At 49.3% G+C, this 26,488-nt stretch overlaps 1 protein-coding gene and 1 non-coding gene across 11 annotated transcripts in view; both read left to right on the plus strand.

The window, feature by feature from the left end:
* The window catches only part of ARHGEF9 (Cdc42 guanine nucleotide exchange factor 9), a 288,936-nt gene extending 262,719 nt beyond the window's left edge, over positions 1 to 26,217 (plus strand). For all 10 annotated transcript variants that reach the window (XM_056808819.1, XM_056808820.1, XM_056808818.1 and 7 more), the window contains 3 exons: positions 8,550 to 8,793; positions 12,094 to 12,162; positions 21,816 to 26,217. In XM_056808819.1, the coding sequence (XP_056664797.1) occupies positions 8,550 to 8,793; positions 12,094 to 12,162; positions 21,816 to 21,997 (495 nt within the window). In that variant the 3' untranslated portion in view covers positions 21,998 to 26,217. The remainder of the gene's footprint in view (positions 1 to 8,549; positions 8,794 to 12,093; positions 12,163 to 21,815) is intronic.
* MIR7368 (microRNA mir-7368) lies at positions 502 to 559 on the plus strand. The gene has a single exon (NR_127619.1). It is a non-coding gene; the product is annotated as a microRNA mir-7368 (primary transcript).
* Positions 26,218 to 26,488: the final 271 nt, after the last annotated feature.

Raw genomic sequence — 26,488 nt, forward strand, 5'->3', positions numbered from 1 at the left:
GCAGTGTATCTGATGTGGCGTGTGTGTGTGTGTGTGTGTGTGTGTGTGTGTGTGTGTGTGGAGTCAAGGGTGGCTACAACCTCAGCTTTGAAAGCGCGTGTCCTGAGCAAATTAGCTGCCTCTTTCCAAAAGCTATACTGATCTCTTGTTTTTACATCACCTTCATTCTGGAGTCTGTTCTCCACCCCACTTCCTTATCCAGCCATCCATACCTTGAAACAAAGAAAGACAGAGAGAGTCGCAATCAACACCTCCCAAGCCTGACTGTGTGTCCCACCTCGGCTCCGAAGGGTGAGTGAGAAGTCTAGAATCTACTCTTCTCTGACACCCGGCTTCCTCATCCATCATCACGACGACACCACATTTGGTTTCAGCTACTCTTGTCCTGTCTGTAGTTGCGATCATGACCTAGATTGCCCCTCTGCTTCTTCAAGTTCTGTTCATCAGTTGAACCCAAGTCTCCAGTGGGCTGACTCTTGACTCAGTCTGGAGCTGAGCCTGAGTAGGAGAAGGGCTGTGGATCTGTAACTGAGGTGGTCACCAGCTCACCTTCTGCCTAGCTCTGCTCCCAGCACCCCACCAAGCTTCGATTAGCCCACCAGGCTCAAGGGAACGCCTGGCCACTTGCAGCAGGACAAGCAGAGTGGCCTACTTCACAAGTCTTCATCCTTGCTTGTTGCGGGAGCACGTGGAAACCAGCTAGGAAGAATGGGCAAGAAGCGGTTTGGTTTTGTCTTCTCCAAATCCATCCACCCATCACTAGCAAGTGTCCTGGAGGCGGTCATGTCCATTCCCTGGTCTTCGGTGTCCACCTTTGTCAGATGAAGAGATTGGGCCAGATGATCCTTCAGACCCTTCTAGTTCTACTTCTCTGGGAGTAGGACCTTCTGAACTGGTGCTGGAAGAGCCAAGGCCAGAAGCAAAGACAGCACTTAGTCTGCAGCCAGCCTGGCCCTGTAGAGTCCAGACCAGCGGGAGGCCTGAACAAAGAAAGGCATGTGGAATAGAGCTAAAGAAGGCCCAGGGCATAGCTGCTCAGTGAGCTAAACCCAAGCCAGTGTTTAGGAGAACAGAAGCACCCACAGCTAACCCGACACAGGAGGACCTGTGTGGGAATCGAGGTAAAGACTGCTTCTGATGAGAAGCCTCTCCCTATTGCAGCAGGAATTAGTGACTGGCTACATCGAGTTCACATTTTCACCATGAGACTTCAGACAAGAACTTCCATTTGAAGTCCATGATTGGCCACTTTCTGCTCAACAGCAAAGGGCTAAGTTGCATCTGTCCGTGATGGCAAGAGGTGATGTAGAAACCAAGTGCTAACAGCAACAGGCAAGACTTGGGCATCCACAAGCTGGGCCTTTAGTATCACGTTATCTTTCAGGTGGACTACGGGTAGAAGCCAGAAGCATGAAAGACTCCAGGTTCCCTGCTCCTTTGATTGTCTGGCCTGGCTCCCCTATTTTCACTAGAGATGGAAGAAATGGGTAAAGGAGAATCAGACATGAGACCTAACTGCTTTCAAAAAGAAATCGATGGAGGAAGTGACAGGGACACAGACTCAAGTGATCAGTCTCCTTGTTAGGGCCCTTGGACCAGAAAACACAGAATGTCAGAGCTGGGAAGGCCCTTAGAATATAACATGCCCAAGCTGGGAAGACCCCTTAGAAGAGAGAATGCCATACCTGGAGGGGCCTTAGAACAGGGAGTGTCAGAGCTAGGAGGGGCTTAGAACAGGGAGTGTCAGGGCTGGGAGGGGCTTAGAACAGGGAGTGTAAGAGGTAGGAGGGGCTTAGAACAGGGAGTGTCAGAGGTGGGAGGGGCTTAGAACAGAGAGTGTCAGAGCTAGGAGGGGCTTAGAACAGGGAGTGTCAGGGCTGGGAGGGGCTTAGAACAGGGAGTGTAAGAGCTGGGGGGGCTTAGAACAGGGAGTGTCAGGTCTGGGAAGGGCCTCAGAACAGGGAGTGTCAGAGGTGGGAGGGGCCTCAGAACAGAGTGTTAGAGCTGGGAGGGGCCTTAAACAGGAAGTGTCAGAGGTGGGAGGATCCTTAGAACAGGGAGGGTAAGAGCTGGGAGGAGCCTTAGAACAGGGAGTGTCAGTGCTGGGAGGGGCCTTAAACAAGGAGTGTCAAAGCTGGGAGGGGCCTCAGAACAGGGATTGTCAGTGCTGGGAGGGGCCTCAGAATAGGGAGTGTCAGGGGGAGGTTGGGAGGGGGGCTTAAAAAGCAAAATGCCTAAGTTTTGAGAAGCCTTGGAATGCAGAATGTTAAAGCTGGATAGAACCTTAAAGATCATCTAGTTTAACCCCTTCATTTTACAGAGGGGGAAACTGAGATTCCAAAAGAAAAAGTGACTCATTCATCCAAGGCCACACAGCGAGTTTGCAACTGAGCTTAGCCTAGAACTCAGGGCTCTCGGGTTCTCCTCTCCCATTGCTCCCGGGTTCTCCTCTCCCAGTGCTCCCTCCACTCCCTCAGACAGGAGGATCAGTTAGACATCTCAGGGGCTCTAGAGACATTAGTTTGGAGACTGCCTTGCTACTTCTCCCCACACATCTCTCTCCCTTGCCCCCTTCCTCTTCTCCAACTCCCATTCTTTTTCCTTCTTCCCATGGCCCATGCCCTTGGTCTACCAGTGGTACTGCTTAATCCCGCTGGGGGCCCTCAGGGCTGAAGAGGTGGCTGAGCCCTGGGCTAGATCAGATCAGCAGGTCTCTCTTTCATGCTGATTAGACTTGGGGTGCTGGGAGGCCTGAGACTGGCCCAGCTCCCTTGCCAGTCATTCAGGCCAACCTTGCCACAGTAGTGACCCTCCTGTGGTTCATGATACTTGGCAGAAGCCAATCTCTAGGGCTGACTGGCCCTCCATAGCTTTGCTGGGTTGGCCATGGGATGCTGGTTCCAGCCTCTTCCTTGCTCCTCCTCCCGCCATAGCTATGGTTGTTGGTAACTTGGTCCTTGATGGTATTCCTCCGTTCTTTTCAACCCCTTCATGTGCTGAATGCTTGAGGATAAGGAGAGGAAATGCAGTGTGGGTTGGGCCTTCAAGGAGCTTACAGTCTAATAAGGAAGTAGGCCATATATCCAGCTAGAGAGAACAGAAGAGAGGACTAGGTGAAATGAGCACAGGCAGTTGAGGACCAGGGGACCAATTTCCCTTTGGGGTGGGAGGAGGTAGCGTTCAGGAAGACATCATGGGAGAAGTGGCTAGAACCTGAGTGGAAGGAAAGAGTTTAGGAGTCCATTCTGAGTATGGGCAACCCGGGGGCTGGGATGGCCAGAACAGAGGTCAATAGACAGCAGAGGGGATTATGGGAGTGGGGAATGGTGGAGGACTCCAGAGACCCCATGAAGGGGCCTAGTGGGAGAGTAGGTTGGACAGGCAGGTCTGGGTCAGCTTCCATGAATGCTGAGAGGGAGAGAGGGAGGGAGGGAGAGGCAGAGACAGACAGAGAAAGGGAGGGAGAGAGAGAGGGAACCTTATGGCAGGGAGCAGGGGCTGGCGTGACTATGCTAGCAGAAAATCTAAATTCTCGACAACATTATTAAGTACCCACAGTGCCAGGCACCGTGCTAGGGGCTTCCGAGATAAAAATCAGCTCGTCTCTGCCCTCAGGGCACTTACAGGCTCATAGAAATTCTGTATAACTAGGATGGCCCATCTTCAATCATAAATTATACCAATAACAATGTACCTGATGGGTAACTCTCCAAGACAATAAATGGGAGAGCCCATGCCAATCCACATTCACAGAAGGAATTTCCTCACTGAGAGTTCCTTAAACCACTGAAATCACAACTGCAGCCCCAAAATAGTCTTTAGAAAAAGAATAAGTGGTAGCTGGCACTTGGTTTAAGCTGTCTCCATCCATCATCTCCCTTCATGCTCACAATAGCCCATTTTCCAGATGAAAAAGAAAACAGAAACAAGGAGATGGGAAAGGAAATAGCGTGGCCAAAGTGGCGGAGCTAGGAAGCTTGGGAACCTGACCCAGAAGGCAGCTGCTTCTACTCCAAGCCCAGCCCAAAGTTTCTTGATCCCTCCTGAGTTTATGGCATTATGGGAGGTGCCCAGGGGCACGAATGAAAGTCCTCCTTCTTACACCAGTTGAGGCGACCACACGCACGTCAAGTCAACGAGCATTTCTTGACTCCTACCGTGTGCCCAAGAACTACCCTACGGACTGTAGGATTGAAATGAATGTCCCATACTCCACGTGATCCAGGAGAAGATAGCCAGCAGTTCTTTTAAACAGGCAAGAAGAGCTTGGTCACATGGTCTTATTTTGTTAGATTATTCCCTCTTTATTCCTTTACTTCAAGTGCTTATTAATAAGCGTTATCAGATACAGGCCTTGGAATGGCGGACATTCATTTCAGTCCTACAGGACCCATAATCCTCGGCAGGCCCAGACTCTAGCCGCTGTAGGAGCTCAGTGGAGGGAGGCTGACCTCTGGACTAGAGTGAACCTAGAACTTGAACGGGGCCTTGCAGGCTGGTCTGGTATGGCAGGCAGAATGAAGCGTGTGAGCGAAGAAAGGCTCAGGGACAGGGAAGCACCAACTGTGTTCTGGGCCAGAATTCCAATTAATAACATTTTCAGCTGGAGCAGACATTCGGGAGTCTCTACTCCTGACTTACTTAGAAATGGGGAACTGAAGCCCCTGTGCCCCAAAGGGCTGGGTCGCTGAGAGGAAACAGGCCAGGCGGAGATGGAGACGGAGGAGCTGGGTTTCAATCCCAGCTATCTCTTGTGATGCAAAGGACCTGGGACACTTGGCTTTGTTGTTGCATTGATTTCCCTCGCCAACTGTTAACAGCAGAAGGATGCCAATGATGAAAATGATTTCTAAACGCCGGGTACCATGTGAGTGGGCTGGATGGGGAACGGGCATTGTTTACAGTTAAGGGAACCGAGGCCCACAGAGTTGAAGCACCCAAGCTCAAACAGCAGGGAGGCAACCGAGGCAGGACTTAGTCGGGGAGAGAGGGAGGTGATCCCTTAGAAGCCCAGCTACAGGCAAAGGCTGACAGGTCGAGAACTGCCCTGTGGGAACAACCTTCCAGTCAGCTGGACCTCCTTCTCCTCCTCCCCCTCAGCGTTGTGTTGTCTAGACAGTGTTTTCTGAGCTCAGGGCAGCATGTGTCATGTGGGATTGAAGGCAAAGCTTTTCTGGAGTCAGGCTATTGGACGAGCCAGCTCTTCCTTCTTATCTCTCAGACCTGTGTCTCTGCTGCCAGGCTGGAGATTAGATTAGTCTGGCAGAAGCCCTTCTCATCTTCCCCGCCCTCCCACACACGCACAGCCCCCAAGTTCAGATAATTATTGTTGAGCTGCTCATTGGACCCTTCATATGCGCTCAGTGAAAGGAGCCCCTTGGTTAGAGCTCCAAATTTGCTACTGTGTCACCTTAGTGAAATGCCATGCCCTCTCTGGGTCTAGGTGAAAGGGAGATAACCACCTCCCTACCTCCCTCCAAAGCCTGGAGGCTCCCTGTTAAATGTAATCGAAATACCAATTGCCACATGGAGAAGAGGAGACTGAGGCCCAGGTGACCCCACTCCAAGTCCTAGGCTCTCTGTGCCTCACCCCGCTGGGGCTGTTGTAAACCCGAATGGGCCATCTAAGCCTGATCTGGTACCACCAGGGAACCCAAGTGGACCTGGCTTACGCCAACTTTCCAAATGCCCATTTGTAGTTCTGTAGGCTCTCCACCCCCTTGAGAACTGACCTCCTCCCTTTCTGCAGACCTGGTGCTTTGGGTGCCAAGTCACTGTCTCCTGCCAGCCTGCATACTCAGGTTATTTATAGCTGTGCTCCTGGAGAGGAACACACGGCCGTGATGGCCGCCAAGGTGGCGACAGAAAAACGAGCAGTTTCTGACAAGGCATTTCACCAGCACCTGCGTCTCCCCCCAGGGGCTAAGGGGTTGACCAGCTGTGCCAGGGGCCTTTCGAGCCTGCTGCACCCAGCCCTCCCAGATAGCCCCGAGGAGCCTCGCTCTCCTGGAGGGTGTGAGGAATCAGCCCCCACCCCCGTCCCGGGTCAAGAAGGCAAAAGCATTGCAAGCAGCAGACTGGGCGTGAGTGGCAGGCATGCCGGGAGGGTCAGTGGAATAGCTGTCACATATCTGTTGAGCAGAATTAATGAGCTTTTCGAATGCTACCCCAGCCGCTTGACTGAAGGCTGGAGTGGAATGAGAGTGGGCTGGCTTAGGGCTGGCCAGTTGAGGAAGAGGCCCGTTGAGATGGGTGAGGATCGGATGCCAGAGGGAAGGGTTTCCAGAGCTCAGACCTCACTGAGCATTGTCACTGATAGTGGGTGCCCACCCACAGCTGAGTGACCACTAGGAGTGCTGGGAGGCCGAGGGGCGGCCGAATGGAAACTCCATGACAGCAGGAGCAACTGAGAAAACTTGAGCATTGAGCCCAGAACGGGGAGGGAGACATGATTGGCATCCTCAGATATTTCAAGGAGGGCTCTTGTCTACAAGAACTGGGCTTCTTCTTCGAGGCCCTGGAGGGAAGAAGTACAAGCAGCGGGGCTGGGTGTCAGGGTGGGAGTGCCAGTTAGATTTCAGTTCAATATAGAGAACAACTTCTCAACAGTTAGGGCTCTCCCAAAGTAGATTTGGACTGCCTCCTGAGGTAGTGAGGTCTTCGTCTCCGGAGGTGTTCGGGTAGAGACTCGGTAACTAATTGTTGAGGATATTCTAGAGGGGATTGTTGGTCAGTTAGGGATTGTCCTCAACGCCCCCCTGTCCAGTCCCTTCCGGCTCAGAGGTCCCATCCATGAAACGGAAGACAAAATATCCAGCCCTCGGGTGATACTCGAGAAGGCTTCATCCTTCAGAGTAGGACCCATGCCTCCGAACCGAAGGTCATCTCATCCTTTCCTTTGTCTCCAAGCAGGTCTGCCCTTCTTTTGGGTAGGTCTTCCCACACCCTGCCCAGGACACTCTTGTTTTCATGACTTGCTAGAGCCAGAAAGCTCTTCCTTGAAAAGACTTGAACAGAATTCCCCACTCTCAATTCCACAGTCCCTTGAGTTTGCTTGGCTCCAGGATCCTGGGAAAGTTATAGAAGACAGAAAGCTCTGAAGGCCAGGCTCCTGGCCAGCCCCTCCACTAAGGTAGCTCTCAAGAACATTGACAAATTCGCCATCTAGGCAATAAGTCACCAACATCGAGGCCAAGAAAACCATGTCTGTCTACTTCCTACCCTTCCAAAAGAGAGGCCAGCCAGGGTAGTAGGAGGCCTGCCTTGGCTTGGGAGGACCCACTGGCTGCGTGACCTTGGACTAATCACTTTTCCCCTTGGCACCCTTTCTGGAAAGTAGAAGGATTGGGCTAGGTGACCCCTTCCAGCTCTGATATTCTGTGATCTACTTCTCTTATCAATGTGCAAAGGATTGACCTTTTGTGTTTGCTCTGTTTTGTTTGTTGTTTTTGTTTTGTTTTTTACCAGCCAGCCCCAGGCAAGGGCCTATTTATAAGTGTGTACCCGCTATGCTGTGTACATGAAGATGACGCTGCTGAGCCACCATCAGTAGGGCATACACATGCTTTGGCTTCCAGTAACAGAGGCGGTTTGCCCCAAGCCATTCATAGTCCCTTCCTCTGTCTGTGCCTCCCCCTCATAACCTCACTTTGTAGTCTGACCTCCCTCAGGAAGTAGGCAGGCAGCGAGTGCCAGGATTAGCCTTCCCAAAGAGGAGAGAACCAAAGTTCCTCGCCATTGGGACACTGCTTGGTTTCCAGGGTTTTAGCGCTGGCCTCTCCCACTTATTGGCTATGTGACCTGGACCAGATGACTTCCCCTCAGTTTTCTCCTCTGTAAAATGGTCATAGTAGCCAACATTTCTCTAATGCTCTAAGGTTTGTAGAAATCACCATACAGATATTATCTCATTCAGTCCCCACAACAACCCTGGCAGGTAGGTACTGTTATTATCTCCACATTATAAATGAGGAAACTGAGGCAGGCAGAGGCAAAGTGACTTGCCCGGGATCACCCAGCTAGAAAGTGTATGAATCCAGATTTGAACCCAGGTCTCCCTGACTCCAGGCCCACATGCCTTGCTACCTGCACAATAATACTTCATTGCCTTAGTATGAGAAAACACCTTGTAGACAGGAAACCTTTAAGAAACATGGGAGTTGTCATTATTCTGGAAGTCCCTGACATTAAGGGCTTTCCCCAAAGGCTTGTGGATGGTAAGTGACAACATGGACTTGAACTCAGGCCTCTCACTCCAGGTTCATCCCTCTATCTATCCCTTGTACCTCATGACTTCTCAGTGGTGTGCTCGCCTGGGCTGAGGGGCTCTTTTACCTTGGACGAAGTGCTTTAGGCAGGACACGGCCTGCTCCTTGGCCTCATTAGAGGCCCAATGTTCCAGCCCGCTGGGCTATCAAGGCTAGATCCACCTGAAATATTTCCCAGGCGTATTCCTAAAATCAGCCAGTGGTAGAAGGTTCCCCCAGTGCCTGGAGGGTGTGACTGCCCCCTGTCCCCCAACAGAAATCTCTCTCTTCCTTTGCTTCTAGGACCTGATTCGGAGAGATATCCTTTACTACAAAGGCCGCATCGACATGGATAAGTACGAGGTGTTCGACATCGAGGATGGGCGTGATGACGACTTCAACGTCAGTATGAAAAATGCCTTCAAGCTGCATAACAAGGAGACCGAGGAAGTCCATTTATTCTTTGCCAAGAAACTAGAGGAAAAGCTTCGCTGGCTCCGGGCTTTCAGAGAAGAGAGAAAGATGGTCCAAGAAGATGAAAAAATCGGTAAGAATCCCCCAAACCCAGAGACTGACCAACCGAGAGCCAAGCTCTGGTTGGCAGGGGTGGGAGTGGCTTAAAGTCTGAGCCGTCCCTTCCAGCGGAGGAATACTCTCCTGCAAGATGCCATGGATGATAACGAGAGCTATGAGGCACAAGAGAACCTCTCTGGGTTTCTCCTGTAACCCTTATAAGCTGGGCGGCTTTGGGTAACCTACTACATCTCTCTGAACTTCGGTTTCTTCGTCTGTAAAAGAGTCAATGGTGTCCACACTGCCTACCTCACCAGGGTTGTGGGGAGAGCCCTTTAAGAGCCTTCTAATGCCAGTGGGGCTTTGCTATCGTAGGGTCTGGCTTTGGGGAAATGGTCACTCAGACTTAGCCACACACCATTCTACAAGTATACACACAGTCAGTTCCAGGCCATTAAATCGAAAGGATCACCAAGAGTCGGACGCAGTTGAACAACAAAAACACACACACATATGTATTTGAGATAAGAGAGGAAGAGAGAAAACAGGAAGGAGAAGGGAGATGGGAGAAATGGCTAGAGGAATGGCCTCCAAACCAGGAAGCACTGGTTTCCAGTCCCAGTTCTGATGCATGCTAGCTGTGACCCTGGGTAAGTCATTTGACCCTATTTGCCTCAGTTTCTTCCAGGAAAATGAGCTGGAGAAGGAAAAGGCAAACTACTCAGGTATCTCGGCTGAGAAAACCCTGAAAGGGGGTTACTGAGAGTCACACATGTCTGAAAAATGCCTGAATGACACAACACATATGTACATGCACATATCTCAGAGAAAGAGAGTGAGCGAGAGCAGGAACTGGTGGAAGGCAGGACGGGCCGATGAATAGAGGAGAAATGGCCTCCGAGCCAGGAAAATCTGGTTTCAGGTCCCATCTCTGATGCATGCTACATGTGTGGCCTGGGCAAATGACCTAACCTTCCTGGGTCCTGGGCAGCTCTCCAGGCAGTAACTTTCAGAACAGGCGGAATCCGCATTGGGATGGAGGGACAAGAGTTGCCCACGCCAACAAAATCCCAGTAGTCTAGTCCCGTCCCCGTGCTTGGAAGCATGTGGGTTCTCCCCTGTCTGAATGCGTGCCTTGAGAGTCCTTTTCGGTGCTTCTGTCTGAGCTCCTAGGCCCGCGGTGGTCGTGGTGGAGGTGGCTCTCGCCGCGCCATCTGCATTCTCTCATTTACTGTCCCGCCTTTAGGCAACTGGCACAAGTTACTGTGGCACTGTTAGAAGACACCAAATTACTACTATTTTCCATTCTTTGAATTGTGCGTAGAATCTCATTGCGTCTCCCCACAGCTGGAGGGAGGGAAGCCTCTTAAAAACAGTTGATTATAGGATTTTTAATGCTCACGGTGGCTACCACACTGAAAACCTAGCCGCAGGCTCAATCAATACTGTAGCAATTATCAATTAGGCTTTATTCAGCGGCTGCCAGCATGTGGCATGGCTCTTGATGCTATATCCAGCAAGTTGAATGGGCCCAATCCCAAACCCTCTGACTGCTTACAGTCCAACGTCGGCCTCCCATAGAACCTCCGCGACCTCCAGGGCCTTCTGCTGGTGGCATCAGCCGTCGTTTTGTACCACTGAGTTTGCAAATAAAGCAGCAGGCAGGTTGTGTTTTCCTCCCAGGGTCCTTCACCTGTTCCCAAGCGTGTTGCCACAAAATGGAGGTGGACGTGTCTTGATTGCAGTGAATGCCTTTTATCTGGGATCTCGATATTGGATTTGAATTTTCTCCAGCTTTAAAAAATATCAAACTCCCATTTCAATAAACAAACATAGCAGAGGCGAATTCAAGTAGAGCAAGCTTTATAAAGAAAGAAGCAGACAGGTATAATCTGGTCCTTTTCTCAGCAGCCAAACAATTTTTTTAAACCTTCACCCTCCATCTTAGAATCAGTACTATGTGTTGGCTCCAAGGCAGAGGAGCAGGAAGGGCTGGGCAATGGGGGTCAAGTGACTTGCCCAGGGTCATACTGCTAGGAAATGTCTGAGGTCCATTTGGAGCCCAGAACCTCCCATCTCTAGCCACAGAGCCACCTACCCCGCTATCCTGAACTGTGATTAATTGTGGCTTGGTTCAGCTGTGGTCTTACCTGGATTCTGAGAACAGCCTCAGCTCCAGGACCTCAGGCCAAGTTGGCATCGAAATGCTTCTGCTTGCTTTTTTCAACTGCTGACTGCTGGAGCTAATGAAAGGGACAGCTTTCCTTTGCGTTTCTAATATTCTGGACACGCCTGCCAAGCTCTCTCTCCCTTCACATGGGTGAAAAGAGACAAAGACAGTCACAAGTTGATTCCACCGGGAGCAGACAATTTCCCGGCCTGGTTTTCCCCAGTAGAAAGGAGGTACGTCTCCATTTAGCATGGGAGAAGAGTGAAAGCTCTCCTTCCCCAAAGGTATTTCTGGTGGCACTCGTTGACTGGGAATCTGTAGGACTCCAGTTAGCGGTTCTCTGAGGCCTACGCCTTTCAGAGTTGGCTGCTGGTGCAAAGGAAGCTGCAGTAGATGCTGCTGGGAAGTCCCGTGTCACTCCGACGCCCTGGCTGGCTGCTTTGGCCGAAGTGGCCATCCAGCCGGTCTGGTGTCAGGGAGCTCCTCCAGAGACACACCAGCCTTGACACGAGTTGGCCATTGTCGGGCCTAGACTCAGCTTGGTAGGGTCTGCTTGGGTTTGTGCTTGGTTGGCACGGCCTCAGAGACCCCAAGCACCACTGGCATTTCCTGGCAGCCAAGGACTTGTATACATCACACTGACCGAAGGTTTGGGGTTTCCTGGTGACTTCAGTTGGTTAAAATACCCAGACAGGCAGCAGTTGGGACATAAGGACCAGGACCCACCAGGTTTGTGGGGAAGGTTGGGAAGGCTTCCATTTTTGGTGGCTAAACTGCCTACCATTCAGGCCTCAACACCAAAAGGAAAGTGAGGGGGTAACTGGGTAGCTCAGTGAATAGAGGGCCAAGCCTAGAGATGGGAGGTTCTGGGTTCAGATGTGACTTTAGACACTTCCCAACTGTGTGACCCTGGACAAGTCACTTAACCCTCATTATTGCCTAGCTGTTACCATCCTTCTGCCTTGGAATCAGCACCTAGGATTCGTTCCAAGACAGAAGGTAAGGAATTTGAAGAAAAAAAAGAAGAAAGTGGGTCAGCCTCAAGCAAAAGCTTGGCACTTCTTGGGGGGCCAGGAGGTGAGGAGGGATAGACATGTGTAGGAGGGCACCCTGCTCAGGGTCATTGTCTCACCAAAGGCAATGTGTGTGTTTCCTCTGTTGCAGGCTTCGAAATTTCTGAGAACCAGAAAAGGCAGGCTGCCATGACTGTCAGGAAAGTCAGTAAGCAAAAAGGTAAGACCCCCACGGTCCGAGCTCGCAGCAGGCCTAGTCTTGGGCGGCCCTCTTATGGGCTGGCCTGTTTCACAAGAAGCCAGCCCCTTGGCACGTGCCCTTGTAACAAAGGCTTCCGAGGAAAGAGAACAAGATTGTTGAGGAGGCAGGGAGTGTCTTCACTAGTCCACATCATACCATTGCAAAGAGGAGAGGGAGCTGCCCATTCTGAGGTCCTGGTCAATAGAGTCACAGCCTTCGCGTTTTCAGCATTGTAGTCATTGGGTACATTGTTCTTCTCGTTCTGCTCACTCCCCCCCGTGCTTCTCCAGGTCTTCATCTTAGGTGTTTCTCATGACACAGCAAGGTTCCATTGCGTCCTTGCCACAACCCTTTGCTTCACCAGGCCACGGTCGATGGGCGTTCACTTTGTTCCCAGCTCTTTGCTATTGCCAAAAAAAATGTAGGGGGGAGGGGGGGCTAAGGCCTTTCTTAGCTTCCTTGGGGTGGGCATGGTTATCTCTGGAGCAAAGAGTATGACCAGTTAAAGGGAGGGATGGAGAAGAAAAGAAGAGAGAGGGAGATGGAAAGAGACAGAGAGAATAGGAAGGAGGAGAGAAAGGAAGAAAGAAAAGGAAGGAGAGAGAGAGAAAGGGAGGGGAAGAGGGAGAAAGGGAGGAGAGAGAGAGAGGAAGGGAAGGAGAGAAGGAGAGAAAGGGAGGAGAAAGAAAAAGAGGGAAGGAGAGAAAGAGAGAGAAGGAGAGAAAGCAAAAGGGAGGAAGATGGGGGTGAGGGGGACAGGGACAGGGTCAGAGGGAGAGAGAGCAACCTTTGTGAACTCATCCAAACTCGGACTTCACACATTTGTTGGCTCAAATTGTCCAGAACTAGTTCTTGTTCCATCTACTGTTCAAATAAGGGCCATCTGTGTAGACCCAGAACCACCGAGCTTAATGCAGTGCCTGGCACATTGTTGGCATTTACTAAATGTTTATTGATTAATGCAGACAGTACCCGCCCCATTGAGGCGGGGAGACCCCTCTTTCGATGCCCAGTTTAACCACTGCGCTCCACTGTCACTTCTCCCACGACTGCAGGACTCCTGGCTTCGTCAGCCACCCCTACTTTGCTTCCCTTATGTTCTCATCTGAACTCCCTTTCTTGGCATGCTTTCTATTAAAGAAATGCTCCAACTCCAGGAATCTGGGATGCCAACAACCATGGAAAACATCCCTGAATGATTCCCAAGCCCCCTTGATTGAGGGGACTAAATGCTATGAGCAGCCAATTTCTGATTAAGCTGCTGTATTTATTGTTTATCCTAGGCATTGTCATCTCCCTCCCAACTCCTGGCAGAGACATCCGCCCCTCCCATCTCCCTCTTCAATACTGAGAGGCTTGACTAGATAGCAAAATGGGCACTGGTCTTGGTGTCAGAAGACATGGGTTCAAATCCAGGCTTTGTCGGTCGCTGCATGACTGTGGACAAGTCACTGCCCTGCTCTTAACCTCTATTCCTTACCCATAAAACAAGTATTAATAATACAGTATTCTTCCATTCTAGTTGCTATCCCACTCCCTCACTCATCACAGGATGAAGGAAGATTGAGTCTGGAGGTGACTGCTAGCCCGGGTCTGAGGTACTCAGTAGGTCTCCACTCCCAAGACTCATAAACTCCAGTCAGCTAGTTGCTCAAGACAGGGCATTTTCTATGGTGTCATAATAAAATGAACTACTGGGATACACTCTCCCATAAAGAAGGTTGATATAGAGATGGCTAGGTAGTTCAGTGGATTGAGAGCCAGACCTCAAGGCGGAAGGTCATGAGTTCAAATCTAGACCTTTATTAGCTGTGTCAAGTCCTTTAACCCCACTGCCCAGCACTTACCACTCTTTTACCTCAGAACCAATAGACAGTGTTGATTTCCATGACAGAAGGATTTTTTAAAAAGCAAAAAAAGGAAACATCCCAGGATCTTTGCAAGATGAAGGCAGAACAGATGACTATCCTCACACAGGCTCCTTATTTGATCTGTGCTGCTCAATTGGGCCGTGGGGCCTTGAAGCCTCAACCAGTGCAGCCCAAGCTTTGGCAGATCCTGCCAAGTTGAGAGAACCTCCTGCATGACGTCAGTAATAAAGACTATGTCTGCTTCTGAAGGGTACTCTACATCAAGACGGAGAGAAGCAGGAGTTAGAAGCTCAGAGACCTGGGACCAAGTCTTGAATCTATCCCAAACTAACTGTGTGACCTCAGATAAAGCCCTTACCTTCTCTGAGCCCAAATTTCCTTATGTGTAAAATTGTAAAGATTAAAATTAATATCTAATACTCCAAGTATTATATTTATTAAATATTTAACTCAAAGTATAAGGAAGTAAGGCTAGCCAAAAACACCAGAGTGCTCCTCTCTCCTCCACATGGATCCAGAGAGGGCACACCCACACAAAAAAGAAAATAAATAAGAAATCAACAGAATCACACAGGTACACAAAAGGGCAAAGGGAATTGTGGGAATTATAGTCCCCAGGGTTCAAGATTCCAATCAATACATTTCTTCCCCCTGTGATTCTTTGGGAGACCGGTCTTCCCAATGGATCATAAAAAGATAACTAACTTATAACTTGAACTAGAGGTATATACAAATATTACAATTTTTAAAGGAAAATTACAATAATTTGGGGATAAGAGGAAAAGAAAAAAGAAAAGGAACAAAACCAATTAATAGGTGCATTGACAAAAACCAATTAGGAGGCAGTCCCTTTTGGTGTAAGAGTGTACATTCAAAACAAAAGCATTTCAACTCCCCCCAAAGTTCAAATTCATCATATCTCAAAGTTCACTCTGGATCTTCTGGTGCAGCGTGTGGCCTCTGCAGGCATCTTCACAGTACCTTCTAGAGTCTGGAAGGTAGTCTCTTGTTCTAAATTAGGCTCAAATTAAGTCAAAGTTCACAAAAATAACATAGTCCCCCCCCCTCAGGAAAATAATACAAAATGAAGAGATGGATTCCATGATCCAACTCTAGCAACTACTCGGTCTATAACTCTGTGAGGAGGGAAAAAAGCCCAGATCCCTTCCCTCCCTGCTTTTCACTCGCGGTGGTTGTTCCTCTCTGTGAGACCTTGGCCAGGTCATTTTCCTTTTCTGGGCCTCATCTGTAAGATGAGGAAGACATTGGATTCCACTCTCCAACATTTGAGCCCTTTCCCCTTCTTGGGACCCCACTTCTGGCTCTGATCCACTCTGATGCTTTCCCTACCCCAGCCAGGCTCCCAACCTCTTTGCTTGTTTGAAACTGCCCTCCCAAGTAGCTAATGATCTCTTGATTGCTGGGTCCAGTTCCCCAATCCCCATCTTTGTTGGCCTCTTTGGAGCATCTGACCCTGACCACCCTCTCTCCACCTGGATGTCGTCTATCTTCGTCTATCAGAGGTTTGGTGACACCACTCTCTCTCAGACCCTCGTCTTTGTCTGATCACTCCTCACTCTCTTTTTTTTTAAACCCTTACCTTCCGTCTTGGAGTCAATACTGTGTATTGGCTCCAAGGCAGAAGAGTGGTAAGGGCTAGGCAATGGGGATAAAGTGACTTGCCCAGGGTCACACAGCTGGGAAGTATCTGAGGCCAGATTTGAACCTAGGACCTCCTGTATCTAGGCCTGGCTCTCCATCCACTGAGCTACCCAGCTGCCCCCCAGCTACCCTCGTCTTTGTCTGATCACTCCTCACTCTCTTTTGCTAGATCCCTGTCCTGCCCTCTCTTGCTCTCTTTCACCTCCTCCTGCTCCCATAGGTTCAGTTATTGTCATATAACTGACTCTACTCTATATATGCAGTCCCAACCCCCTGAGCTCCAGTCTTGAGTCGCCAGCATACCCAAAACAGAACTCATTATCTTTTCCCCCAAGCCTATCCCTTTGCCTGCTTTCCCTGTTTCTCTAGAGGGCACCACCAGAATCCCCGGCACTCTGAGTCCTTCATGTCCCCCACACTCAGTATTCATGACGTCGCTCCCTTGAAATAGTGCTTGTCTCTGACTCCTTTTCTCTACTTACCTTGTACAGGCCCTCATCTCCTCTTTTCTAGATTGTTGAGACAATCTCTGCCTCAAGTCTCTCTTCACCCCAATCCATCGCACACACTTCTGCCAAAGTGATATTTTTAAATCCTGACCTTCTGGCTTAGAATCCATACTAAATAGCAGTTCGAAGGCAGAAGAGGTATAAGGGCTAGGCAAGGGGGTGAAGTGACTTACCCAGGGTCCCCCAGCTTTAAGTCTGGCTCTTACTCCACTGAGCCACCTAGCTGCCCTCAAAGTGAGATATATATATATATTTTTATTTTGCTGAGCATAACTTCCTATTTTTATTCTTATTTTAATTTTATATTGATTTTAATGAATTCGCTTTGATGTAATTTATTTTCATCTTTGTTCTCACAAGTTAGTGACCTGAGTTTATATAGAACAGGCTTAAAAGAGCTGATATTCTTAGAGCATCTAATCTGGCCAAGTCACTCCCATGCTCACGAAACTCCAGTGGCCTCTTAGTGCCCTCTTTGAATCTCTTGTTGCCTTCAAAGCTCAGCCCAAACTTCAGCTCTTCCCTGAGGCCGCAGGATTGGGGAGAAAACAGAAAAGGAGATCAGTGTACCTCGCTGGAGAAGCAAGGAACCCAAGTTCAAAGCAGCCACCCCGTGCGTGTTGGAGAAAGCCAGAAAGCCAGAACAGAAACCATCCTGTAAAGGGCTCCCTTTTTCTTTTGATTTTTAAGACTCCCTTTTAAGTAAGAACTGCACGGAAAAGTGGAAAGCGGTTTGGCACAAATTCTCTTTTAGATCAGCATCTTGCACCATATTCCACAATCAGCTCAGGACAGATATGGGGCCCAAATATAAAGGCCACATCATTCAAAACCACTCGAAAAGAACCAAATGAAACCCGCTTCAGCACTAGCTAGGGCTGGAGTAAGGGATGCGGAAGAATTTTTAACGGAACCAGGGTCAGAGCCGAGCATCAAGGATTAATAGGCTTCTGTGGCTATATAAAATTGAAAAGCTTTTGCATGAATAAAATCAATAAAGGCAGACTAAGGAGAGAAGTGGTGTAGTGGGGAAAATGCTTTGCATCAATCATATCTGATCAAAGTCTGATATGCACACTGTACAGAGAATTGACACAGACACAGAGCCATTTCCTAGAAGATAAGAAATTGGAGGATATGAATAATTTTCAAAGGAAGATTTTGCAAACTCTAAATGAGCCCATGAAAAATATGCTCCACATCTTTCTAGTAAAAGATACACCAATTCAGACAACTCTTGAGATTTCGCTTCACTCCATGCCAATTGGTAAAGATAAACAAATGATGGGACCAATCAGTGCCTGAGGGACTGGGGTGAGAGGAGGGGTAGACAGGAACACTGGTGCATTCTTAGTGGAGCTGTCAAGTAATCTGCCCTTTCTGATTTTCAGGGGGTTTTTAAACCCCCACCTTGTCTTAGCATCAAACTGTGTATTAGTTCCAAGGCAAAAGAGTGGTAAGGGCTGGGCAATGGAGGTTAAGTGACTTGCCCGGGTTGCCCAGGAGGTTAAGTGACACTGTCTAAGGTCAGATTTGAACCCAGGACCTCCCATCTCTAGGTCTGGCTCTCAATCCCACTGAACCACCAAGTTGCTCTCTTGATTTTCAGTTTTGAAAAAAGATTAAACTGAGCATAACCTTTAACCTTTCAGTCCCACTATTGGACACATGCTGGAGGAAATCAAAGACAGAAACCAAGATGTATGATATATAGCAAAATATTCAGAACAATACTTTTTTGTAATAAATAACAGTCAGTGTTCATCAATTGGGGAATAGCTGAAAACATGGGGAATAGGTATATATAATAAAATAAGGTATGTGAGAAATTCAGAGAAACATGGGAAGATTTCCATGAAGTGATATGGAGAGAAATAACCAGAACCAAGATAATCGTATACACAATGGCTACCAAAATGCCAATTAAAAGATCACTAAAAGAAAGCTGAAGTCTGAGTAATGGTTCACCACTTATAGTATGTGAGACAGTGTGTTGTAACAGGGATTCTTTGTTATATAGGTTGGACTAGATCAGTGATGGCGAACCTTTTAGAAGGGCAGGTGATGTGAGAAATGTCCTCAGGTGCACATGGAGAGGGAGAGGGGAGCAGCCCAGCCCCACATCCCTCTGGCTTTCTAGTAACAAACTCTGTGCTATGGCAATGGCAGACACACCCACATAGAGGGCTCTGAGTGCCTCCTCTGGCACACATGCCATAGGTTCACCACCACAGGACTAGATGGACATTGAGATTCTTTTATTCTGCGCTTTTGTGATAGACAAACCAGTTAAGACCCTGGTTAAGAGACAGTGAAGGCCTACCTCCCTCACAGCAAGGAGGTAGGAATTACTAGGGCAGAGTGATATATCCATTATCAGATAGGGGTTCTGTATTGGATGCTTTTGCTTAATTTTCTTCTTTTTCACAAGGGAGAGTTCAGTGGTAGAGGTGAGAAATGACTGATATAAGGTATCGATAATACATATATTTGTGTTTGTGTATATGTAGTATATGTAAATATACATACATACATACATATATATACACAAATACATAAATGTATGAGGATAGATAGATTCATAGATAGATAGCAGCTAGGTTATGCTATGCCTCAAGTGCTAGGCTGAAATCAAGAAAATTTATCTTTCTGAGTTCAAATCCAGCCTCAGACATGTACTAGCTGTATCACCCTAGACAAGTCACATAACCTCTGTTTGCCTTAATCTATTGAAGAAGGAAATGACAAGCCACTCCAGTATCCTTGCCAAGAAAACTCCTTCGATAGTATTTGTTAATATTGGTGTCACAGGGTAACAAAAACTGGGATTCAACTGAACAATGCACATGCATGCACACATGCACACGTACACATATATTCCTAGGAACATTACAGCCCAAAGGGATTTTTAGGTCTTACCTCACCTCAAATCTCCCAAAGTGGAAGGGAGATTAATTAGACCAGCCAATAACAAGCCCACGCTATGACATGAATAACGAATGAGCAATCATTTGGTCTCTACTTAAAGTCTTCCAATGATGAGGGAGAAGCCTCTGTCTATCAAGCCAGCCATTCCACTTTGGGATAGTTCTAATTGGGGAAAGGTTTTCCTTTGGAGGCAGCTAGGTCTAGAGATGGGATTGCTGAGTTCAAATCCAGCTTCAGACACTTCCTAGCTGGGTGATCCTGGCTAAGTCACTTAACTTCTGTTGCCCAGCCCCTGCTGTTCTGCCCTGAAACCAATACACAGTATTGAGTCTAAGATGGGAGAAGAAAAAAAAGGTTTTCCCTTAAATTAAGCCTCAGTTTACCTGCTTAAACTATTGCTCCTAGGTCTGGTCTTTGGGGCCAAGCAGAACAAGTCTAATCCACCTTTTATCTTTTCACATAATTGCACACAGCCACCAGATCCCCATCGAGTTTGCTCTTCTCCAGGCTAAACCTTTCCCGTGTTCCCAACCAATTTCAGTGTGGCTTGAGCCCAAGGCCCTTCGCTGTCCTGCTTACCCTTCTGTAGTGAATTTCCAGAATTTTGTTTACCCTTCCTGAAATGGAGGGCCCAGAATCGATCCCGGCATTCCATATATGGTCAGATACATGGTCAATAGAATAGAGCAGGACTATCACCTCCATCGATCTGTATCTCAGCTTTCTCAACAGCTGTATCACACCACTGAGTCATTAAGCTTGCAGTCCGCTCACATTCCCAGGTCTTTTTCAGCTAAAGTGTTATCTACCCTTATCTGCCCCATCTTGTGCTTGTGAAGTGGATTTTTCCAACTGAACCAGGAAACGACATTTACTCGTGTCTAATTTTACCTCATTAGATCCAACCCAACGTTCTAGCTTGTCAAGCTCCTTTTGCATCCAGCATGTTGGCTCTCCCTCCCAGCTCTGAACCATCTGCAGATCCAATAGGCCTGCTCTCCATGCTTTCCGTCGAAGTCATTAGTAAAGCTGTCAGAGAATAGAGCCAAGCATAAGTCCCTGGGGCCCTCCGCTAGAGTCCTTACTTCCACGGGACATCAAGTCATTAATGAGTAGTCATCTTTGGTCCAGCCATTGATCAGTCCCAAGTCCACTCCAGGGTACCTAGGCCTAATCTTTCACCTTTTCACAACATATTTTACCAAGTATTCTGATAACCTTTAAGCAAACGTTGACAGCATCTTTCTGATCTACCGTCCAAATAACTACGTCAAAAGAGGAAGTTGTCTGACATTGTTGTTCTTGAAGATGCCTTGCTGACTCGTTGTCATCCTTCCATTTGGAAATTTCACAGAGGAGGAAACGGAGGCCCAGAGAAAGGAAGTGACTTGCCCAAGTCTCATAGGATCCAGTGACCCTGGCCTCCTGGCCATTCCATGGACATTTTCTCTGGTTGTCCCCATGCCTAGGGTGCTCTCCCTCCCTTAAGTCCCACTTGAAATCCCACCTCCTACAGGAAGCCTATCCCATCCCCTCTTCATCCTAGTGCCTTCCCCCTTTTGATTACCTCCTACTGATTCTGTCTAGAGCTTGCTTTTGATAGATTTATTTACATGTTGTCTCCTCCGTTCAATCATAAGCTTCTCAAGGGCAGGGATTGCCTTGTATCTGTAGTGCTTAGCATGGTGCCTGGCACATAGTAGGTGCTTAATGAATGTCTATCAATTGGTTGATATTCATCTGGGAAGAGCTTCAGAAGACAACTAGGCCAATCACCTCATTTTATAGATGGGGGAGCAGGCTTGGAGAGAGGAAGTGATTTGCATAAGCATCTCATCCCTGTGCCATGGTGCTTTCCTTGGACCAATTCTCTGGGGGCAGGTATAGCCTACTGCAGAGCCCCAGCCTAAGAGCGTGCCAGCCAACTTGGGCTGAGTCTTGACCATTTCATCAACTTGCTATATGTCCCATTTCTTCTCTGGGGCTCAGTTGTCTTGCCTGAAAATCCATTTTTCCCCATGGGGGAGGAGGGATAACCATTTCTGTAGTGCCTACTGTGTGCTAGGCACTGTGTTGACAAAGACTGGAGATGGCAAATAGTGCTAAATTTGGAGTCAAAAAACCTTGATTCCATTTCCTACTCACTAGCGCTTTGATCGAGGGCAGGCCACTTGTCTCTTGGCTTCAGTTTCTCCTCTACAAAAATGAGTGTGTGTACCAGATGGCCTCTCAAGTCCTGTCCTGGGATTTTATGGACCTAAGGTGAGTGCTAAAAAGGCCACCTAAAGCCAGGTGAGGGCAGCTAGGTGGTGCTGCAATGGATAGAGTGGCAGGCATGGAGTCAGGAAGACGCCCCTTCCTGAGTTCAAATGTGGCCTCAGGCCCTTGCTAGCTGGGTGATCTGTTTGCCTCAGTGTCCTCCTCTGGGAAATGAGCTGGAGAAGGAAAGAGCCAACCACTGCAGTTTCTGCCAAGAAGACCCCCAATAGGGTCCCGACTTTAATGGCTGAAAGACAGCATACCAAATTCGGTAATGTCTCCAGTCCTGCCATCGGGAGAGCGCTGTGGTTTTCCATGGTGGAGACTGAGCTGAGGAGTTTTGTACAAGATACTGATCAAATGGAGTCGCTGTTCTCCCCTCCCCTTTTGTTCTCTTCTCTAGGTGCCAACTACTCCCGAGCTGTCCCTCCGGCTTACCCGCCTCCCCAGGACCCAGTAAGTCAGGGACAGTACTTGGTGACAGACGGCATCACTCAGTCCCAGGTCTTCGAGTTCTCGGAGCCCAAGCGAAGCCAGTCGCCCTTCTGGCAAAACTTCAGCAGGTTAACGCCCTTTAAGAAATAGCGTCCAGTGGGGAATGTCAGATTTTAAAAATAAATAAAATTATATTTCTAGATGGACCTTTTTTCGGAAAAGCACTGTTGTGGTGAATATTTACATGCATATATAGATACACATATACCCCCTGCGTATGTATATATGTAGAAAGAGAGAGAGAGAAAAAGAAAGAAAGACGGATGGAAGGACCAAAAACGAACGAGTTTTCCCATGTTCTGGGGGACAAGAGAACCCGTTACTAGATAAGAAGATGTACCAATGACTTCTAACCATGTGATCCCACCTCGCCTTTTTCTGTTCTCTCTCCTCCTTTCATTGAAAAAAAAAAGAAAAAAATAAGAAAAAAAAGAACCTTTGCCTTTTCTGGTGTTCCCCCTAATGACTTTCTGGTTACTCTGTGGTTGATTCACTGATCTGTCTTCTACAATCATGACTGTTGTGTTTTGATTTCTTTTAGACATAAATGATGGTGATTTTCTTTGCCGTAGTTGGCTTTAGGGGGTAGGCTTGGAGAGTCTTCCCCCCCCCCACCCCACCCCACCCCACCCCACCCCCTCCTTTAATTTGTCTTTGGAACCGGAAAGCGTACGGGGGTCAGCCTCTTTCCTTCTCCCTCCGCCTGTGGCGAATGTTTCTGAAGACCCCCCTGCCCCTGAACGACATTTCTCCCAGCATCCTCTGTTCTCAGCTGTGCTAGTCAGGATGTGCTCTGTCGTGCCCTGTGACATTAACGCTAGGTATTTCTATTGCTTTTACTATTTTCTATATGTTCGGGGGGAGGGGGTCGTCCCACCAAAACCAGGGGAGCATCAGGGTTTTCTGATCTGGGAGATGCCTCCTGACCAATTGGCTTCTGTGTACCTTTGATCTCCCTCTCTGGGCTTGCTGGGTGCCCCCAGGACATTGCAGTTGGAGAAGGGATTGAGGAGTCGAGGGGATGGGGACGCCTTTGGCCCCTTGCCTTCTTCTTTGGACAGAATGCTCTGGCCCTGCCCAGTACAGTCTTGCTTCTTTACAGTTTCTAAGCTGAGAGCTCTGCCCTCGGAGGGCAGGCCAGGACTGTTGGCCTGGGAGGCCTCAGCTCCTCTTCCTTCAGGACTAGTTAAGAAGGTGGCACCTGATGGTAGACTGAGGTCAGCAGACCTTCCTTTGGAACCCCTTGCCTGGCAGCCTGCAGAGCCCAGCCAGGACTTCCCCCCCATTTGTGGGCTGTGGGGGGGCAGCCGAAGAGCTGGGAGGTAGAGTATTGCCCCTCACCCTTCCAGAGGCTACCCTGCAGGCCCCACTGGGCAGGGAAGGCTGGTGAGTTCTGGGCATCTAGTCTGATGCTCACTGGCCTGGGGAGGGCCCAAGATGTGAAAGATCAGGGAATGATCTGGACAGAGTGGGAGCCTTGGCCTTGACCAAAGCAAGTTGGTTGCAATAACCCATCTGGAGGGGCAGGAACTGCCAATCTACATTTGTTACCAAATTGCATGGACAATCACACCTTCCTCCCTCCTTCCCTCCCTCCTTCCCTCCCTCCTTCCTTCCCTCCTTCATCCCTCCTTTCTTTCCCTCCCTCCCTCCTTCCTTCTTTCCCTCTCTCCCTCCTTCCTTCCCTCCCTCCCTCACTCCTTCCCTTCCTTCCTTTCCTCCTTCTTTCCCTCCCTCCCTCCCTCCTTCCCTTTCTTCCTTTCCTCCTTCTTTCCCTCCCTCCTTCCCTCCTTCCCTTTCTTCCTTTCCTCTTTTCCCTCCCTCCTTCCTTCCCTCCCTCCCTCCCTCCCTCCTTCCCTTCCTTCCCTCCCTTCTTCCCTTTCTTCCTTTCCTCCTTCTTTACCTCCCTCCTTCCTTTCCTTCCTCTCTTCCCTCCCTTCCTCTTTCCTTCCTTCCCTCTCTCCTTCCCTTTCTTCCTTTCCTCCTCCTTTACCTCCCTCCTTCCTTCTCTCCCTCCCTCCTTCCCTTCCTTCCCTCCCTCCTTCCCTTCCTTCCCTCCCTCCTTCCCTTCCTTCCCTCCCTTCTTCCCTTTCTTCCTTCTTTCCCTCCCTCTTTCCTTTCCTTCCTCTCTTCCCTCCCTCCCTCCTTCCTTCCTTCCCTCTCTCCTTCCCTTTCTTCCTTTCCTCCTTCTTTCCCTCCCTCCTTCCTTTCCTTCCTACCCTCCCTCCCTCCTTCCCTTCCTTCCTTTCCCTTCCTTTCTACCCCCTTTTCCTTTTCCTTCCCCACCAATCACTTTCCCTCTCAGGAAGTCAAGTTTCCATCAACTGACACAGTGAGTCTTTACTGAGTACCTGTGTGCCCAACCCTGTGCTGGGCACTGAGGAAAACTAAGACAAGTAAGGCCTGGTCCCTGTCCTCAGGGAACTCCCATTCTAGTTGGGGGAGAAGGGGAAGTCCTGGGTCCATCCCAAGCCCTTCCAGGCTGGTAGGTCAAGGGCAGGAAGCTAACATGGCTTCCTTAGAGAATTCCTTGAGCTGTGGAAGACCCAGCTTCCCTTTCTTTATCTTCCCCAGTGGGAATAAGGCAGGATGCTGTAGGCCAGTAGCCAAAATACTAGGAAATGGGAAGGCCTTGCTCCAGCTTGGTGTCAACAGGGCTGAGGAGGTGAGCTCCCAAGCTTGGCACCCCAGTGCTCCATTGTAGCTAGAAGGAAAATGGGAGGTTTGGATCCAGAGCGGACCTTAACAGTCCAACTCCCCCCAGTTTTTAGATGAGGAAACTGAGACCCAGAGAGGGAAATGGCTTGCCACTGGTCACACAGTTGGCAGTGAGGATTAGAACCCAGATCCTCTGACTTGAATCAATAATTAGTCTGCTATACAATAGCTGTGTCAGGGGACACTAGCTTCCCTGGTTTAACTGTTCAGTGCCTCGAAAGGGAGCAGGAATGGGACATTTTGGGACAAAGGTTGGTGAGCCTGACCAGGCCACCCACAGGCAGAGCCTGGCATCTTCCTTCTTGAGAATGCCCTTAGAGATCACAGTTGGCAACCCCTTAGCTCCTCTGTGTAGTCACAGCCAAGCCAGACTGTGGCCAGAGCAGAAGGTGGGCCTTTGTGGGAGGGGTGCAAACGTATCGTATGCCCTCAGCAGGGTGGCACTGGCCAGCCTGAAAGCTCCGGGCTTGGCCAGCAGGGCACTCCTCCTGAGGCAGGGGATGAGGGTCCACTGCAATGTCCTGGGTAGTTCAATTCACCCACGTGATCTGGGCAGCTGGAGTTTGTTCCTCCAGGTGGTTTGAGCAGATGCCCACTTCACTGGGCTCAGTCATGATGGTGGGCCTGCCAAGAATGAGCACTTGAGCAGCCTCCCCACTCAGGACCTGCCTACCCCTGTGCTGCCCACCCTTCAGGCTTCTGGGTGAGGGCTTAATCAGCCCTGGCATCCTCCCCATCCCTACCTCTGCCACCCCAGGTACGTCCACGTATTCTAGCAACTCCTTTGCCACTCTTGATTTGGCCTTTCTTTCTTTCTTTCTTTCTTTCTTTCTTTCTTTCTTTCTTTCTTTCTTCCTTTCTTTCTGCACTCTAGGGAGGGCCCCTGGCCTGTAGTGTTGGAAACAGGCCAGCCACTGAGCCGAAGGGGGTTGGACTAAGTGGCCTGGCCACGAATGGGCCAGCTGATGTGGTGAGCTCGGGCTTCAGGAAGCTCTCTCCCAGTTCCCCCAGTGCTGCCACATTCCTCAGACCACTTAGTGTTGTCAGTTCCTGCATGGCGCGTTTTCCTAAGGAGACAGGAAGAGTGTTCCTGAGCTGAGTCCGGTTGGGTTTGCTTTCTTTTCTTTTTCAGTAGGGCACTCTGGCTAGGTGGGGAGGGATTGAGGGAGGGGGGTGGGAGGGAGGGAGCCTGTAGCCAAAACTCCACAACACCTACCTAGGGCTTGAGCTGGAATGCAAATGTCGCCGTCGTCATCGTCGTTGTTGCTGCCGCCGCCACCGCCGCCGCCACAGGGGGAGGTTGGCTGGGCCTTAGATGGAGCCCGACAGTGACATTTCTGTGCTCCCGGGTGGGCTGGGCTGGCTCTTGGGCGATCCTGGTTTGGGCCTCCCCAGCTGTATGCATCTGCCAGTTTCATTCTTCTGTTTATATCTGACTGTTTGACCCTATCCAACAAATGTCCGAGTTGTGTGTAAAAACAAAAATGTGTTTAACAAAAAATAAGTGCAAGAGAGAAAGAGAAGTGTTCTAAAGACACTGAGCCTTATGAAAATATTTATGGAGTTAAATAAAAAGTCAAAAGATATGTCCACGCCTGCCTCGTCCGTCTTTTTTGTTATCAATTCCAAGACCAGAGTGAATGTGAAGAAGGCATGTTTCACATCCAAGTCCCACCAGGGCAGGGTGGGGGCGGGCTCCTGAGCCCTAGGCTTGGCCCTGGCTTCTCCCCCAATGGCGCCCAGGCTGAGAATGGGGACTCAGAACGTCACCGTGCATACAGACAGTCATCCCCAGCCCTGAGCCCAGCCTGGCCTCTTCCACTACCGTCTTGCATCTCTCCTCTCACCCTTCCACCTCGATGC

The sequence above is a fragment of the Monodelphis domestica genome, chromosome X, assembly GCF_027887165.1.
Source record: "Monodelphis domestica isolate mMonDom1 chromosome X, mMonDom1.pri, whole genome shotgun sequence".
NCBI classification, from domain to species: domain Eukaryota; kingdom Metazoa; phylum Chordata; class Mammalia; order Didelphimorphia; family Didelphidae; genus Monodelphis; species Monodelphis domestica.